The sequence below is a fragment of the Lissotriton vulgaris genome, chromosome 6, assembly GCF_964263255.1.
Source record: "Lissotriton vulgaris chromosome 6, aLisVul1.2, whole genome shotgun sequence".
Taxonomy (NCBI): Eukaryota; Metazoa; Chordata; class Amphibia; order Caudata; family Salamandridae; genus Lissotriton; species Lissotriton vulgaris.
The window spans coordinates 1301939918-1301954327 of record NC_141694.1 but is presented as its reverse complement, the minus strand read 5'-3'; the positions used below and the strand labels follow the sequence as shown (position 1 = coordinate 1301954327).

Genomic DNA, 14410 nt, shown 5'->3' with positions numbered 1-14410 from the left:
GCAAAGGATCAGAGTTATCTGGATGATTCAAGATCCAAAGTATGGCACTGGCCCTAAAAAATCAGTAGGTGACTATGAGTGGCAATACCTGAATCAATGTTAAGGCCTTGAGAATTAAACAAATGCAGAATGGTATTCGAAGTTTTTTCACTTCAGCACTTGTTCTCCGTACATACCCTTGCGCATGTTGCACAAGTAATGCTGATATGCTAGTAGGAGTGAGATGAAATGCTCAGTATGTAACAGGGCACTGGCCTGGTAGTATTTAATGAATTATGTACCTGATTGTTCATGTTGCTTCATTTAACAATATTTTTTGTGGGCGGGTTAGAATGGTAGAATACATTGGCTCTTGCCGAATGGTACTACAGTTTCTGGTAGTTACGCACTTTTCCCTTGTATATATCCTTGCGTATTTTGCTAAACAAATATTGATTCAGTTTCTGACTCAGATACTCTCACATCTCCTCAGAGACCACATATACTCAAACACCCACTCACAGACCCACATGTACCCACTCACAGACTCACTCTGACTTTCACATGCTCATTCACAGATCCACACAGATACTCACATACCTACTCATATACCCACAGATACTTAGAAACACAAACACCCAGTAACAAACCCACTCAGGCACTCACATACCCACTGAGACAACCACACACTCGCGCACCCAGTTACAGACTCTCGCAGATACTCCTGCATTGACTCATAGACCCAATCAGACACTCACATTCCCACTCAGATTTTCATGCACGGTCACATACCCACTCAGACACACACATCTACTCACAGACCCCCAGATACCAAGTCACAGACCCAGACATATACTCACATACGAAGTTACAGACCAACACACTCACACACCCACTCACAGACCTACTCAGATACTCACATACTCACTCACAGACCCACTCAGAAACCTACTCAGACACTCACATGCCCACTGACACACCAACTCAGACACTCTAATAACTATTTATTTATTTTATTTATTTTTGACATTTGTAAAGCGCACTGTTACCGTACGGTGTCCTGGCGCTGTCTAGATAGCTCCTATAGCTAGGCCTCCAGTTTAATTTACAAACAGCCAAGTTTTTATACTTCTGCGAAAGGTCATCAAATTGGGAGACAATCGTAGTGCCACCGGGAGGGCATTCCAGGCAACAGCAGCCCCTCGACTGAAGCTTCTACCCCCCAACACACTTTCCTAGTGCGTACCAGTGAAAATATTGCCTTAGGAACGCTGGACCAATTCCATGGACTGCCTTGAATACAATGCACATGCTTTTGAATAAGATCCGCTTCCGCACTGGAAGCCATTGCAGCTTCACAAGTTCGTGCAATATAGGTGCAAACTTGGGCAAGCCTGTGAGGAGGTGAGCTGCTGCAATCTGTAATATCTGTAGCTTATTGAGTACTCCTTGCTGGGCTTCAAGGAGTAGACTATTGCAGTAATCAAGTCGTGTAAGCACCAAGACCGTCACCACAGTTTTTTTGCAGTCAACTGGAAGAAACGGGAGAACCTTCCGAAGGATTTTCAGTGTCCAGTGAATAGATGTAGCTAAGGCATTTCCTGGGTTCTGAACAATAGTCTATCATCTATTATCTATCAGGACCCCAAAGGTTCATAACCTTACTGACCGGGATGGGGAGAATCCCCATCTCTTCCGGCCACCACCTCGGGCTCCAGAAGTTGACCGTGGAGCCAAACAATATCACTTTGGTTTTGGCGGAGTTAAGCTTTAAGCAATTCCTCTCTCCCTGGTAGACATTAAACAGGGTCGGGATAAGCGAGGACCCCTGAGGGACCCCACAAGGTGGTTGAAAGGGTTTGGACTCAAAGTAACCCAACGCAACCACCTGGACCCTGTTAGTCAGAAAAGATCTCAAGATGTCCTGTACCCCGCATTCTTCTAACCGGTCCACCAAGATGGTATGGTGGACTGTATCAAAGGCCGCCGATAGGTCCAGCATAACCAAGGCCGCCCGACCCCCTGAGTCCATTACTTTCCTGATCTCTTCCGTTGATTTGATCAGGGTGGATCCGTACTGTGGCCAGGTCTAAACCCATGTTGTGAGCTGTCTAGACTTTGAGTGGTTCCTAGATATGCACTGAGCTGGATGTTCATGATTCTTTCTATGATCTTGGCCCGCAATGGTAGTCTTGCAATCGGGCAATAGTTGTTGGGGTCAGTAATATCTAAGTTGGGCTTCTTTAATAGGGGTTTGACAGAGGCCCGCTTCCAGCTCGATGGAAAATCCCCTATCTCGAATAGCTGGTTAAATAATACTGCTAGAGTATCGGCTATGGGGGCTGCTGCCTGCTTTGCTACAGTTGCCGGGCAGGGGTCATGAGGTGAACCTGATTTTATGCTCAGTAGCTGCCTCTTGATCTCTTCTCCCTTAACTGAAGCAAAAGCAAACAGTTTAATGCCCTATGTGTCCGCAGTCAGGCTCCTAGACCTAGATTCCTGCAGGCTCTGTAACACCTGAGCTTCCAAGGATACAAAAATCCTTCCAACCTTGTTCGTGAAAAACTGAGGTAGGTTTTCACAGAGTTCCAGGCTAGGTGGCGTAGCTGCTGCCTTGGGCGTGGCCAGTCTTGCAACAGTGTAGAAAAGTTCCTTAGGGGAATTTTTAACCCCAAGGATGCAGTCTGTAAAGTAGGATTGTTTGAGTTGTCTAATCTTCTCTTTGTAAATTCCCTGACTAGCTCTATATTTCTTTTTTCCGGCCTCACTATAGTTTTTACGCCAGGCTAGTTCTAGTTTTTTGCACTCGAGCTTGAGCTCCCTGAGTTCCTCTGAATACCAGGGGGCTGACGGAACCGTGCGGGAGGGGTGCCAACTTTTTGGTGGGGTCAAGATGGTACAGGCCTGATCGATCCAGTTGTCATAGGTTAATACAGCTTCATCGGCCCCTGGGGGCAAAGAGACCTTTGAGGCCACCAACAACTCCTCCCAGGTAGTCCCCTCTATTTTATTCCAGGCTCTGCTAATCCTGGCTTCCTTCTTGTTCTGTCTCGCCCTTTGTGATGTCATGCCTAATATACAAAACCGAACCATGGCATGGTCTGACCAAGCTACGGGCTCAGAATAAGAGAATTTTAATTCTGGGTGATTCGTGAAAATCCCGTCCAGGGAATGGCCGGCCATATTAGTAGGACCTGTGACCACCTGTACTAGCCCTAGCCCTTCCATTAAGTCTTTTAGTACCGCTGTGTAGCTATCTTGACTACATTCCAAATGGAAGTTAAAATCTCCCAGGACAGTATAAGCCTTTGCACACAGTGCTTCTTCTAAGAAGTTGACCGCTGCACCCAGAAACCGTGTCTTGGTGCTGGGTGGTCTGCATATCAGACAGCCCTTGAATGATTGGTGGTCCGATAGAACTAAATTAAATGCTAAGACCTCGCATGAATCAAATGATTGAGGGAGGAAGCTACCTTTAATCGAGGGGTGATAAATGACCGCAAGGCTGCCCCCTCTTTTCTGTGGCCTGTCTAATGTGTAGCTAAGGTATTCTGCTGGGGTCGCATTCACTAGATCCGGGCCAGAGGCCGAATCCGTCCATGTCACCGTAACAAATGCTATTTTATTTTCGTTATCTTAAATCAACTCGGCAATCTCTAGACTATGCTTGATCAATGACGTGCATTGATCAGGAGACAGTCAAAATCGCTCCTCTTGGTCTCTCCACTGATCCTAGTCCGCGGGGTCAATGCCTGAGATGGGTTCATAAGAATATCCGGGATGTGTTCCTGACATACATGACAGACATGGGGGCCTCCTTGTGTGCTCCCATCCAGCCACAGTGCTTTACAACCTGTCTTTCTCTTCCCCACATTCAGACCCAGGAGTGTGTTACACCCATAAACCTTACGTGGGGAGCTGCCTGAGGTGAAGCGGCCAGGCATCATGGCGCTAGGCGGGGGACTGGCGCGGACGGGCGCAGACGAGCTTGCCTTTGGCGTGCCGCCGGCGCGCCCGCTGCGCGGACAAATGTTTAAAAATTCTGCAATTCGATTCCCAGATGCCAAGAATCCTTGTCAGTGCAAAATCGCAATAGCAGCAATGAGATGAGCAACGTTGTGACCTGCTCCCGGCTCACGCCTCAGGAGCTATCAGGGCTGCGCGGTCGCGCCAGCACTGCTTTTAAAGTGGTGTTGGGAAAAAGCCTAGAGCGCTCACCTTGGCCCAACCCAAGATGGCGGCTGTCCGGGCGAGTGCTGGATGACAATCCCCCCTTCCTGTGCCTCTGATGTACGTGAGACACAGCCCCTATCTATGCGCTTCAATAGTAAGTTTAGCGGTGAGTTAAATTCATTAAAAATACAGATTTCAGCGAAATGTTAAAATGTTTAAAAATTCAGCAATTCGATTCCCAGATGGCCAGAATCCTTGTCAGCGCAAAAATCGCAATAGCAGCAATGAGATGAGCAACGTTGGGACCTGGTCCCGGCTCACGCCTCTGGAGCTATCAGGGCTGCGCGGTCGCGCCAGCCCTGCTTTTGAAGTGGTGTTGGGAAAAAGCCTAGATCGCTCACACACCACTCACAGACCCACTCAGACACTCACATGCCCACTCGCATACTCACTCAGACAGTCTCACACCTACTCACAGACCCACTCAGATACTCATGCAGTCACTGACAGACCCACACAGATACCCTTCCACAGACAGGCCCAGAGAGACACTCTCACACTCACTCACAGACCTACCCCAACACTCATACATCTAGATATAGAACTACTCAGATACTCTCACACCCACTCACACACCCAGTCACAGACACTCACACACCACTCATAGACCCACACATACAATTACTCACCAGCTCACAGACCCACTCAGACACTCACACATCTAGAAAAAGTCCATTATCCACATTTTCAACATGTGTGAATCCACAGATCTGCTGCAACGCTCAGTGTGGGCTTCTTGTGTAAGCTCGTGGTGGAACTGTTTATCCGTATAAGAAATTTAAAAAAGGGATTTAAAAATAAAATGAACTAATGTTTAGGAAAAAGGGTGGGCCTTAGAAGAGCCATTGTGTTTTTGTGCGTAGATAATAATTACACATTAAACAGGGTGCAGCTTTTCCGATTTTTAAGGAACACCCTGGTGCCTTCCTCTGTAAAATGAACTCCATAATTTCAATACACAACAGTCATGTCAAAGTGTAAAGTGTTGCGATATATAGAGCCCAAGTTATTGCCTCTGAAGAATGCAGAACATGTTTTATTTACATGTTTCCTGAATTTGTCTATTTGTGGACAGAATTTGTTTGAACATTTCCATTTCTGCCTTTGGCAAATATTATAGAACACCAAGGCAATGTGAGGGAAAGTGGCATTAATTGAGCAAAGGTATTCATCATAAGGATTTACAACCCTACCAAAGTGTGCCTAGGTCAGCAGCACCCTGGTATACAATCTTGAGGTGTTGGCAGTCCGCAATACTTTCAACCAGACATCCCCCCTTCATCTCTGAACCCACAGAGACCAGCTGCGGAGTACTACAAGGATCATCGCTCAGCCCCACGCTGTTCAATATCTATATGGCCTCCCTCGCCGCCATTCTTAGACAGCACGGACTGAACATAGTATCTTACGCCGATGACACCCAGCTCATCCTCTCCCTCAGGAAAGATCGAGAAGACACCAGGATCAGCTTCCAGGAAGGAATGAAGGACGTTGCGGCCTGGAAGAAAACTGAGGTCCTCATCCTGGGACCCTCGACCTCTACCTGAGACAAAACATGATGGCCATCTGCCCTCGGGAGCCCTCCTACCCCGACAGACCACACGCAGAACTTAGGCATCATCCTGAACTCCTCCCTCTCCATGACATGCCAGATCAACGCCATCGCCTCCACCAGCTACAACTGCCTCTGCCTCCTCCGAAAACCCTTCAAATGGATCCCCCAGCACAGAAAAACCATCACCCACGCATTCATAACCAGCAGACTGGAATACAGAAACGCCCTCTAGGCCGGCATCAACAAGACCTTCCTACACAAGCTCCAAACCATTCAGAATGCCGTGGCCAGACTCGTGCTTGGGACTCCTAGGCACGAACACATGAGACACACCTCCCCGACCTACACTGGCTCCCTGTCGAGAAGAGAATAACCTTCAAGCTTCTCACACACACCCACAAATCCCTCCACACCATTGGACCCAAAAATCTCAACGTAAGAGTCGGCTTCCATGCATCCAAAAGGAATCTCCGGTCCCCCGACCTCGCCCTAGCAGAGATACCACGCATCTGCAGAAGCAGAGCAGGAGGAATTGCGTTCTCCTACATTGCAGCCAAGACCTGGAATGAGCTCCCAATCAGCATCAGACGCTCTACGAACCTGCACGCCTTCAGGAAGGACCTCAAGACCCTGCTTTTCGACTGAGTAAGCGCTGCCCCCCCAGCGTCTTGAGACCCTCATAGGTGAGTAGCACACTCTATAAACCCCCTGTTTGATTGATTGATTGGTAGCAAATTGATGCCACTTTAACCCTCTCTAGCCAACCCAAGTTATGTCCACATTTGAAAATCCCAAGTCTTTGTCAATGCCACTCTTTCTATTGCACTCTCTGGCTTAAAGCACAAAGCTGTGACCCGCAATCCACACTCTAACTGTTTTGAAGGCAAAGAGAAGTAGCACACAGGAGAAGGCTGGAGCTGAATAAGACAGTTTTCAAAATAAAAGGTACTTAAAATGCAAGACAGCACCCAATTTGAAAACAAACATATTTAATTGGCTGCTATTAATATGCAGGGATTTTAAAATATGTAAGGATTGTGAGGAAAAGTAATTACTTCTGTGATTGGTTCTGGAACAATATCAAAATAGTTAGGCTGTTTGGGATACACTTATAATGCTAAACAGTCAACCACACCTGCTACATTTCAATTTGAAGGTAGTATAGTGGCCAGAGAAAGGGTTATGAACTTTTAACCTTGCGCTAGCAGTCAATGTTCTAAACATGGTTACCATGGAAATGCAGCCAAAAGTGTTGGGGAAGTTGATAAAAAGGAGTAGATTGTAAAGCTAAGAAAGAGTGGCATAGAAGAATTGCTCATTAGAGAGTGTTTGGGTTATAATTTACTAATTTTGACATAGTAAAGTATATATGCCATGCTTTAACAGTAGATTGTTAACTGGGTTTATGGGCTCCTGTGTGGAACTTGAGAATCATATACATATATATAAAAATCCAAAGGTTACATAGACATTTTATTTAAGATATAACATTAAAAACCCCATAGAAATTCACTGACAAAAACAAAGGTTATAGGGACGTTATAGTTAGGAAATAGAATTAAAACACCTTTGAAACCCACTGAAAAAAACAAAGGTTACAGGGATGTTATAGTTAGGATCAGATTTCACACGTACAAAACCATAGAAATTCAGCAGGTATAGTTACGTGATCGAACTATAAATTACAGGAACACACTTCAAAACTAAGCATTAAAAGCTTTTCATTTCCTCTTAAAACAAAGCCACAAATGACTCCATAAATGAAAGTTATATACTGGTTCTCAAACAGCTTTTATATTTGCTGATTGAATAGCAGCTGTTTCCAGTCCAGGGAGGACCTGGCTTGGCAGTTCGGGCTGGACTGTTCCCATGTGGCACAGGGTCAAGACTGATTTGCATATGGCTGGGTTCTGTCCATCAACTGTTGTTTTTGCATATTGGGCAGAACACCAGCTGGTAAATCAAGGTCATACAGTAACTCTCCATCCTGCTGTGTTCATCTCATACTTGCAAGGTCCTGGTTGGTTACTTGTATGGAGTTTGCACTCTGGTATTACCATGCAACTTGTAATTGGGGTCATGGTAGGCTACTTAAAGTGTCCGAGGATAGATCAACAGGGATGAAAGGACTAATTATCCCATCCTATCACATCTATAAATATGCAACTGCGGTACTTAGCCAAACTTAACTTCCATCCATAGCAATGCATGGAGTATTGTACTAAACCCCAACGCAAATGTGTTTTGCTGCCTCATTAATAGTATGAATTGCTGAATAAAAACAATCACAATACAATAAACATATTTGTATCCTGCAGCACTGTGAGGTCTTTATCGTGGCAATACTAAGCTAAATAAATCTCAATTGGCATAACCTATCTCTGCCTTCTGAAATATATATACACTTCTCTTAAACCCGATTAAAAAATGTGTTTTAAATTCTGTTTCATGCGCAGATGAAGTTTGCAGACATATCAGAATTCAGAGTTGTAGATTCATTACTACATTGCACAGTTTTCTACCAACAGATTTCCCCAGGAAACAAGCATTTGCAATGCAATAGGTCTTGCATTTGCAAGATTTTAAGCTATTGACATTGTAAATGACAATGTCTTTCATTTATCTGTTTTGATAATTAACGCTTAAATAAAAGACATTGTCATGTGCACTCGCAATAGCTTAAAACTCTTGTAAATGCAAGACCTATTTCACTGCAAAGAAGCAGCCTACATTGTCCCTGGCTGCTTGGAAAGTGTAAGCGGGCATGACACGCTGAATGTTTCAGCAAAGCATGTCGTGCCTGCAGTAAGAGAAACTCATTGAAGTAAACTGTGCTTATAGACTAAATAAGACATACCATGTAACAACAGAAGTAAACTGACCAGCCCTCATCAGAGGTTACAAATGAAGACAAGGCGGTACTAAGGAGGAATTAACAAGCATATTAATGAATCAGAAGCCGGCCTTTACAAAGGACAATGACTCAAGCCAATTAAAAATATGGGTGGAAAGTGGGCAGAGCTTCAAGTCCATACTTGAATAGAATACAGCATGCCTTTTTGAGCAGCACACACACTGCCCATGCTCGACCTAAAAACCTGAAGGATTCTACCAGAAAAAAATGCTAAAACACAAATACAAAACATTCAGTAATGAATGTGGCAAACACCAATTCCCCATGTTAGGCTGCAATTTGAAGTGGGGAACTCCGGAGAGTTAATTATGCTACCCATTCAATAATCCACTTCAGGATAGGATCAATTACCATATAAATTATTTATCACCTCAATTCTACATACATAGAAACCATGGCTGTAGTCGCCATATATGCCTTTGTGTTTCCATAGCAATGATCTCTAGATACATACATAGCTTACAATATATTGGCCTCAGTTTAGGGTCAACAAGCTCACTTTTCTTACCCATTTTCTACCTGCTGTACCTTCATAGAGTCTAATTGCTAAATGACGATAAAATCTTTACCTGTGGTTGTTACACCTGCTCTCATCCTCATCCTTAACATTTATTTTCATGTGATACTGTCACTAGTGAGTGGAACAAAGGGGTAAACAAACTCAGATGTCAGCCTTGAACCTCAGGGCAGAAGCTAGCTATAGTTTAATTTTTCATTTGCAAAAAGTTAATAAAATCTGCTTTCGAAACATCTGTAGGAGCACCAGTTACTTGATGCTAGTTGGATAAGTTTAAGGCCTAGTTTAAATCACATGGAGAAGTGTGGCTCACTGGTTAGAAGCGGCAGACCCTGAAGTAGAGGTCGGCCCGGGGCCAGGGTTCAATTCCCGATGCGGCAGGGTCTTGGGTCAATGTCCGCGGACTCGATAATTCTCGCCTAGGTGCCTACGCTAACCATGGGTCCCACTCTGCAACTCTGGGCAATAGCTTGCTTAATCTCCACAACGGCCCCAGCAGCGCCGGGATGCCTGGCTTCACCTTGGGGGTGCCCTCTCAGAGGGAAAGCCAGGACGGGTTCCCCAGCGGTATACAGCGCCAGGACGCCACGTAACGGGGTAAGAGTGCGCTTTACAAGTATACATACATTACATTACACATTACATGTGAACCACACCCAAGGCAAGCTGGTATGTGCCTGTGCTCACCCTGTCCACAGCCAGTGCGAGGACCTATGGTCTATCTCCACCCACCACAGCCTTAGATGCTATGCAGACACTGACCGGCATGCTCTGAACACCATTCACCAATTCAGACATTTGCAACTGGGCCTCCCTCTACCAGCGCAGGAGTAGGCTAGGCGGTGAGCTCCGCTCTGCTGGCGGAGTTTGCAGAGTTTTCCGCACTCCGCGTTACGCGGAGATCACTGAGTTCCCAAAAACTCCGCTTCGCGCAGTAGAGCGGAGTTTTGTTCCTCGCTCGATATCACCAATGCCAAGTTGGCTAGCGCAAGCCAGGAAAATCAACTTCCCAGTGAGAATTTTCCTTGTTCGCAATCGTAAAAATCAAGTTGGTGAGAGTGGAAAATAAAACTCCCGGACAGATTTTTCGGCGCAGGGGGGTCAGGGTTCTCATTATGAGCGGTTGCATATGCTTACGACCGCTCACGTTGAGAAACTGCCCGTTCACTTTCAGAAAGCTGCCGCTCGAGTAAAAATCTACTCCAGCGGCAGAAAAGGAAACCTTGCGCTGTGCATGGTGCCATTCGCAATGATCGCACACAAGCAGCCAGAACTGTGCAATGGTGTGAAACACCATTGTGAACTTGATCACCCCACTGGTGCTTGAACCTAGCTCCTTCATTCTACTCAGTGATCATAACTTTGACCTGGAAGACCACACTGAGAAAACACCAACAAACTCCTGGAAGACCTGAACACACTGTGACTCAGCCAACAAGGAAGGCACCCCACTTACATATCCAGCCATCACCTTCACCCTGTTTTCACCAACTTCTCCAACACCACAATGGACAAGCCTACCCCTTCCCCCTGAACCACAATTACCGTGTTCGATTCAACCTCCACATAACGATACAATTACAGAACCATGCCCATCAAAATTGTCTGAAACAATTGTAGCAAGATATTTGAGGAAATCTGGACCACAGTACTCCAAATCTCTCACACTCTAACACCACCTTCAACTCCTGGATCACCTCCTACGCAGATACCAAGGCCCTGCTGAAAACCACTGCACATTCACAGACTAGACCGTAAGCAAACTGGTACACAGATGACCTATGACTCTCCATTCACCACTGCAAACAGCTAGAATGCAGAATAGATACCCTAGCAATACTTCCCTGGTGATGGGACTGCTAACGGGCAAAACAAAATACTGGAGGACCGAATGGGCAAAAGGCCATCATACCCCACCCGGCTGTCAAGACAGTAGTGTTAGGTAGATTTGTGCAGGGATGTCCAGGCTGGGGACCATGCGTGCTAATGCAGTGGTGGCGACTTTTGCCCTGATAGAATGGGGACGCAGCCCTTCAGGTGGCTGTTTCTTCACCAGTGAATATCAGATTTTGATACAAAGCACAATCCATTGGAGAAGGTGTGCTTTAGAACATCCTTTCCCTTCTTTCCCCCAGCAAACCCAATAAAGAGTTGATCATCCATCCCATGGGGGCTGGTGAGATCGATGTAAAAGGAGAGATCTTGTTGAAGTCCAATCTGGGGCCACTAAGAAAACTTAGGCTCAGTCAGTCAGAATTTTATTGAGAACTCAGGGCAGTAGCGGTATAAGGGGAAAAATGCACAGGAGTCTTGAACTTCACTTGAGAAGAGATTTGTCTATGAGTGAAAGCCGCCTTGGAAGTTTCAATGCTCTGATGCATTGACTTTGCACATTCTCTGCTGTAGCGCAAAGATCTAGCCAAGTCTCGCTCCGCTCTAGAAAAATAATCTGTACCACCTTAGGATACAGGTGCCATTCATGGTCTCTCCGGCACCTGCAACTGAGCTCATCTGTCCAGGTGTTCAAAGAGCTTGACATATGCTGAACAACAGGAAAATCTCTTGGCTCTCCATCCAGGTCCAGAGACACAGAATCTCTTGGCGGAGGGTCCACAACCTCACCCAGCCCTGCTTGTTGTAATATTACTGCAGAGGTGGTTTTGTCCTAGAACACCTGAACCAGTCCCCCTTTGATGGATGATAGGTATGCTTTTACTGCCAGACAGATTGTTCTCAGCTCCAACAAATTGTTGGGAAGCTGGGTCTCTGCTGGAGACCAGAGTCCTCTGATCTCCACCTCTCCTGGACGGCCACCCCAACCTAGAAGTGATGCATCAGTCCCCACTGTGAGATCTGGGTTCGTTAGCCATGCTGCAGGCCTGTTGCCTTACCCTCAATCCGGACCGAGCTGGAGAGATTCCACTGATGCTGCACCCACTGGAACTACAGATCCTACTGCAGAGTCTGCATATGTCTATGCCTTGAGGCCCATAGGAATCAATGTCAATTACCGAATCGGTAAATACCGATTCGGTAAAAATACCGATTTGTCAAGGGGAACAGGGTGTCACTTTGACACCCTGTTGCACCCCTGATTTTGGCTTGTGTGCCCTTTACTGAATATAGAATACTGAATCGGTAAAATTCGGTATTTTAGAGTCTGTAAATGAGGATTACCTAGCTCGGGCCCTAAATCTCCTCCATCCAGCTACAGGAAAGCAGGCAATAGACTTCTACAGTCTGAGAAGTTATACTCTATCCAGTGCCATGATAAACCAAAGGCATCCAAATTATTTACTTTGGTACTCAGGCAAAGCATTTGTGAGGGTCATTTTAAGGGTTAACATCAGAATAGAATATAGAATTCCATTAGAAACCCAGGTTAGACATCGAACCTGGGCTTCTATAGAAATTCTCTAGGGCATATTATCAAGCCCCTTAACGACACTTTAGCAGCAGTTTCCTGCTGATAAAGGGGCGATAATTTTAATGCCACTCTTGATAATATGTCCCACTGTTTCTACCAGACTTTGCTACGGTTCTAGCAGTAGTAGGAATTGTATATTTTAAAAATATTGCATTTTAATGGTTGCTCTGTAAAAAATAGTGGTAAACAAATGGATACTGAGTATCACAGTATTATGCCTTCGATTGCATCTCAAAACTAATATTTAATTGGTGGAGATTTGTAAACCAAATACAAGGCAAAATGTTAGGTGAAAGGTAAAGTAGAGTATGTTTACTTATACAGGAATGCATTGAAAGCCAATGTTGCATAGATCTAGAACCAAGTTTTAACTGGTAATCAAAAAACGGATAAACTGGGTAAATCATACCGCAATGTCAGGACTCATGCAGGGCGATTGAGACCACACCTATGGGAAAAGAACACTTTTTATGTCTATAATCAGCTTATTTGGGTACCTTAAAACTATTCACAACCACTAAGGAATCTAAAGAAATCAGGAAGTTAGAGCAAACATCAATGCATAGAAATCAAAGGTTACATTAAAATGTCTACTCACATATTTAAAATCGGCAAAGAACAACTGTGTAAAACGTTCACTATGTCAATCCACCAACATCTTCCACTTTCCAACAGGTAAAATAAAATAATGTTTCTTACCATATCTGGGTAAGAAGTACATGTTCAGTGGCACCATGAATAGCACAGCAGATCCTACACCAATGAAGGGAATCTCATATCCAAAAGCCTGATATAAAATTCCTCCGATGGGAGGGCCCAAGACAAGGCCTAGCCCAGTAAAAAATTCCAGTGTTCCCTGAATGGATATATAAATAAAGTTTATGCTTTGTTGACACGCTTAAAATAACTTTGTAACTCATCTAATGCAGATATTCATATGAACGGAAGTCATTTAATGATACCATTTATTGAATACATTGATTCTTTGTGTTCAGGAAAACGTGTGTTTTCTCTGAGCGCAATGGAAGCAAATGAGAAATAAATAATCATATATTCATCATGCAAACTATCCACTTCCCACAACCACCATTAGAATTTGAAACAGTCAAGTGCTGTGCTTCATGACTTATGCGACTGTCCCCATCTCACTCTTGTGGTAAAATATTGACTTCTTTTAATGTTTTCTAATGTTTATTCTGCCCAGCTACTGTACTACAGCCATCCATGTTGTGTTTTCAAAGTAACATTCACCAGAGTTTGTGTGCACTGTAAATAAAAAGAAGTCCGTCCATTCTCTCCGCTTGATGTTCTAGTGTTGAAAAGAACTGGTCAACAGAGCCTTTTTTACTTAAATAAGCTGCAGAACAAATGTATCATGTAACCTCTTAAATTCTCTTTTAAATGACCTGGGCTGGCATGTTGTATGCCATCCCATTTCTTTTTTGCTGTATGTGGAAGCAGGATTAGAATATAAAACTATTGGCTCAAATAATTCAAACTGTTTCCTAGTGCATCTCCAATTAAAGACAATACACTCCTAGACTGTTTAGGCTTCTGGACCCCTTGCATGGGAAGACTAACACATGTACATAGATTTCCATGAAGCGATTCACAGAAGGCAATACAACTGTAAAAAATCTTCAAAAGGACAATGGTTATACGACAGAAGTTGAATGCCAAAGGCGAAACAGGCGGTAAATACAATAATCGTGCAGAAAGCAATGGTCTTTTGTAGACCAAATGTCTGTGAAGTAAACTCGCGCAAGCTTCATTGTTTCAAGGCAC

The 14410-nt window shown here is 44.6% G+C and overlaps 1 protein-coding gene across 2 annotated transcripts in view; it reads right to left on the bottom strand.

The window, feature by feature from the left end:
- The window catches only part of LOC147708819 (MFS-type transporter SLC18B1-like), an 886944-nt gene that overhangs the window by 619228 nt on the left and 253306 nt on the right, over positions 1–14410 (bottom strand). For both annotated transcript variants that reach the window (XM_086925398.1, XM_086925399.1), the window contains exon 6: positions 13325–13481. In XM_086925398.1, coding sequence (XP_086781524.1) covers positions 13325–13481 — 157 coding nt within the window. The remainder of the gene's footprint in view (positions 1–13324; positions 13482–14410) is intronic.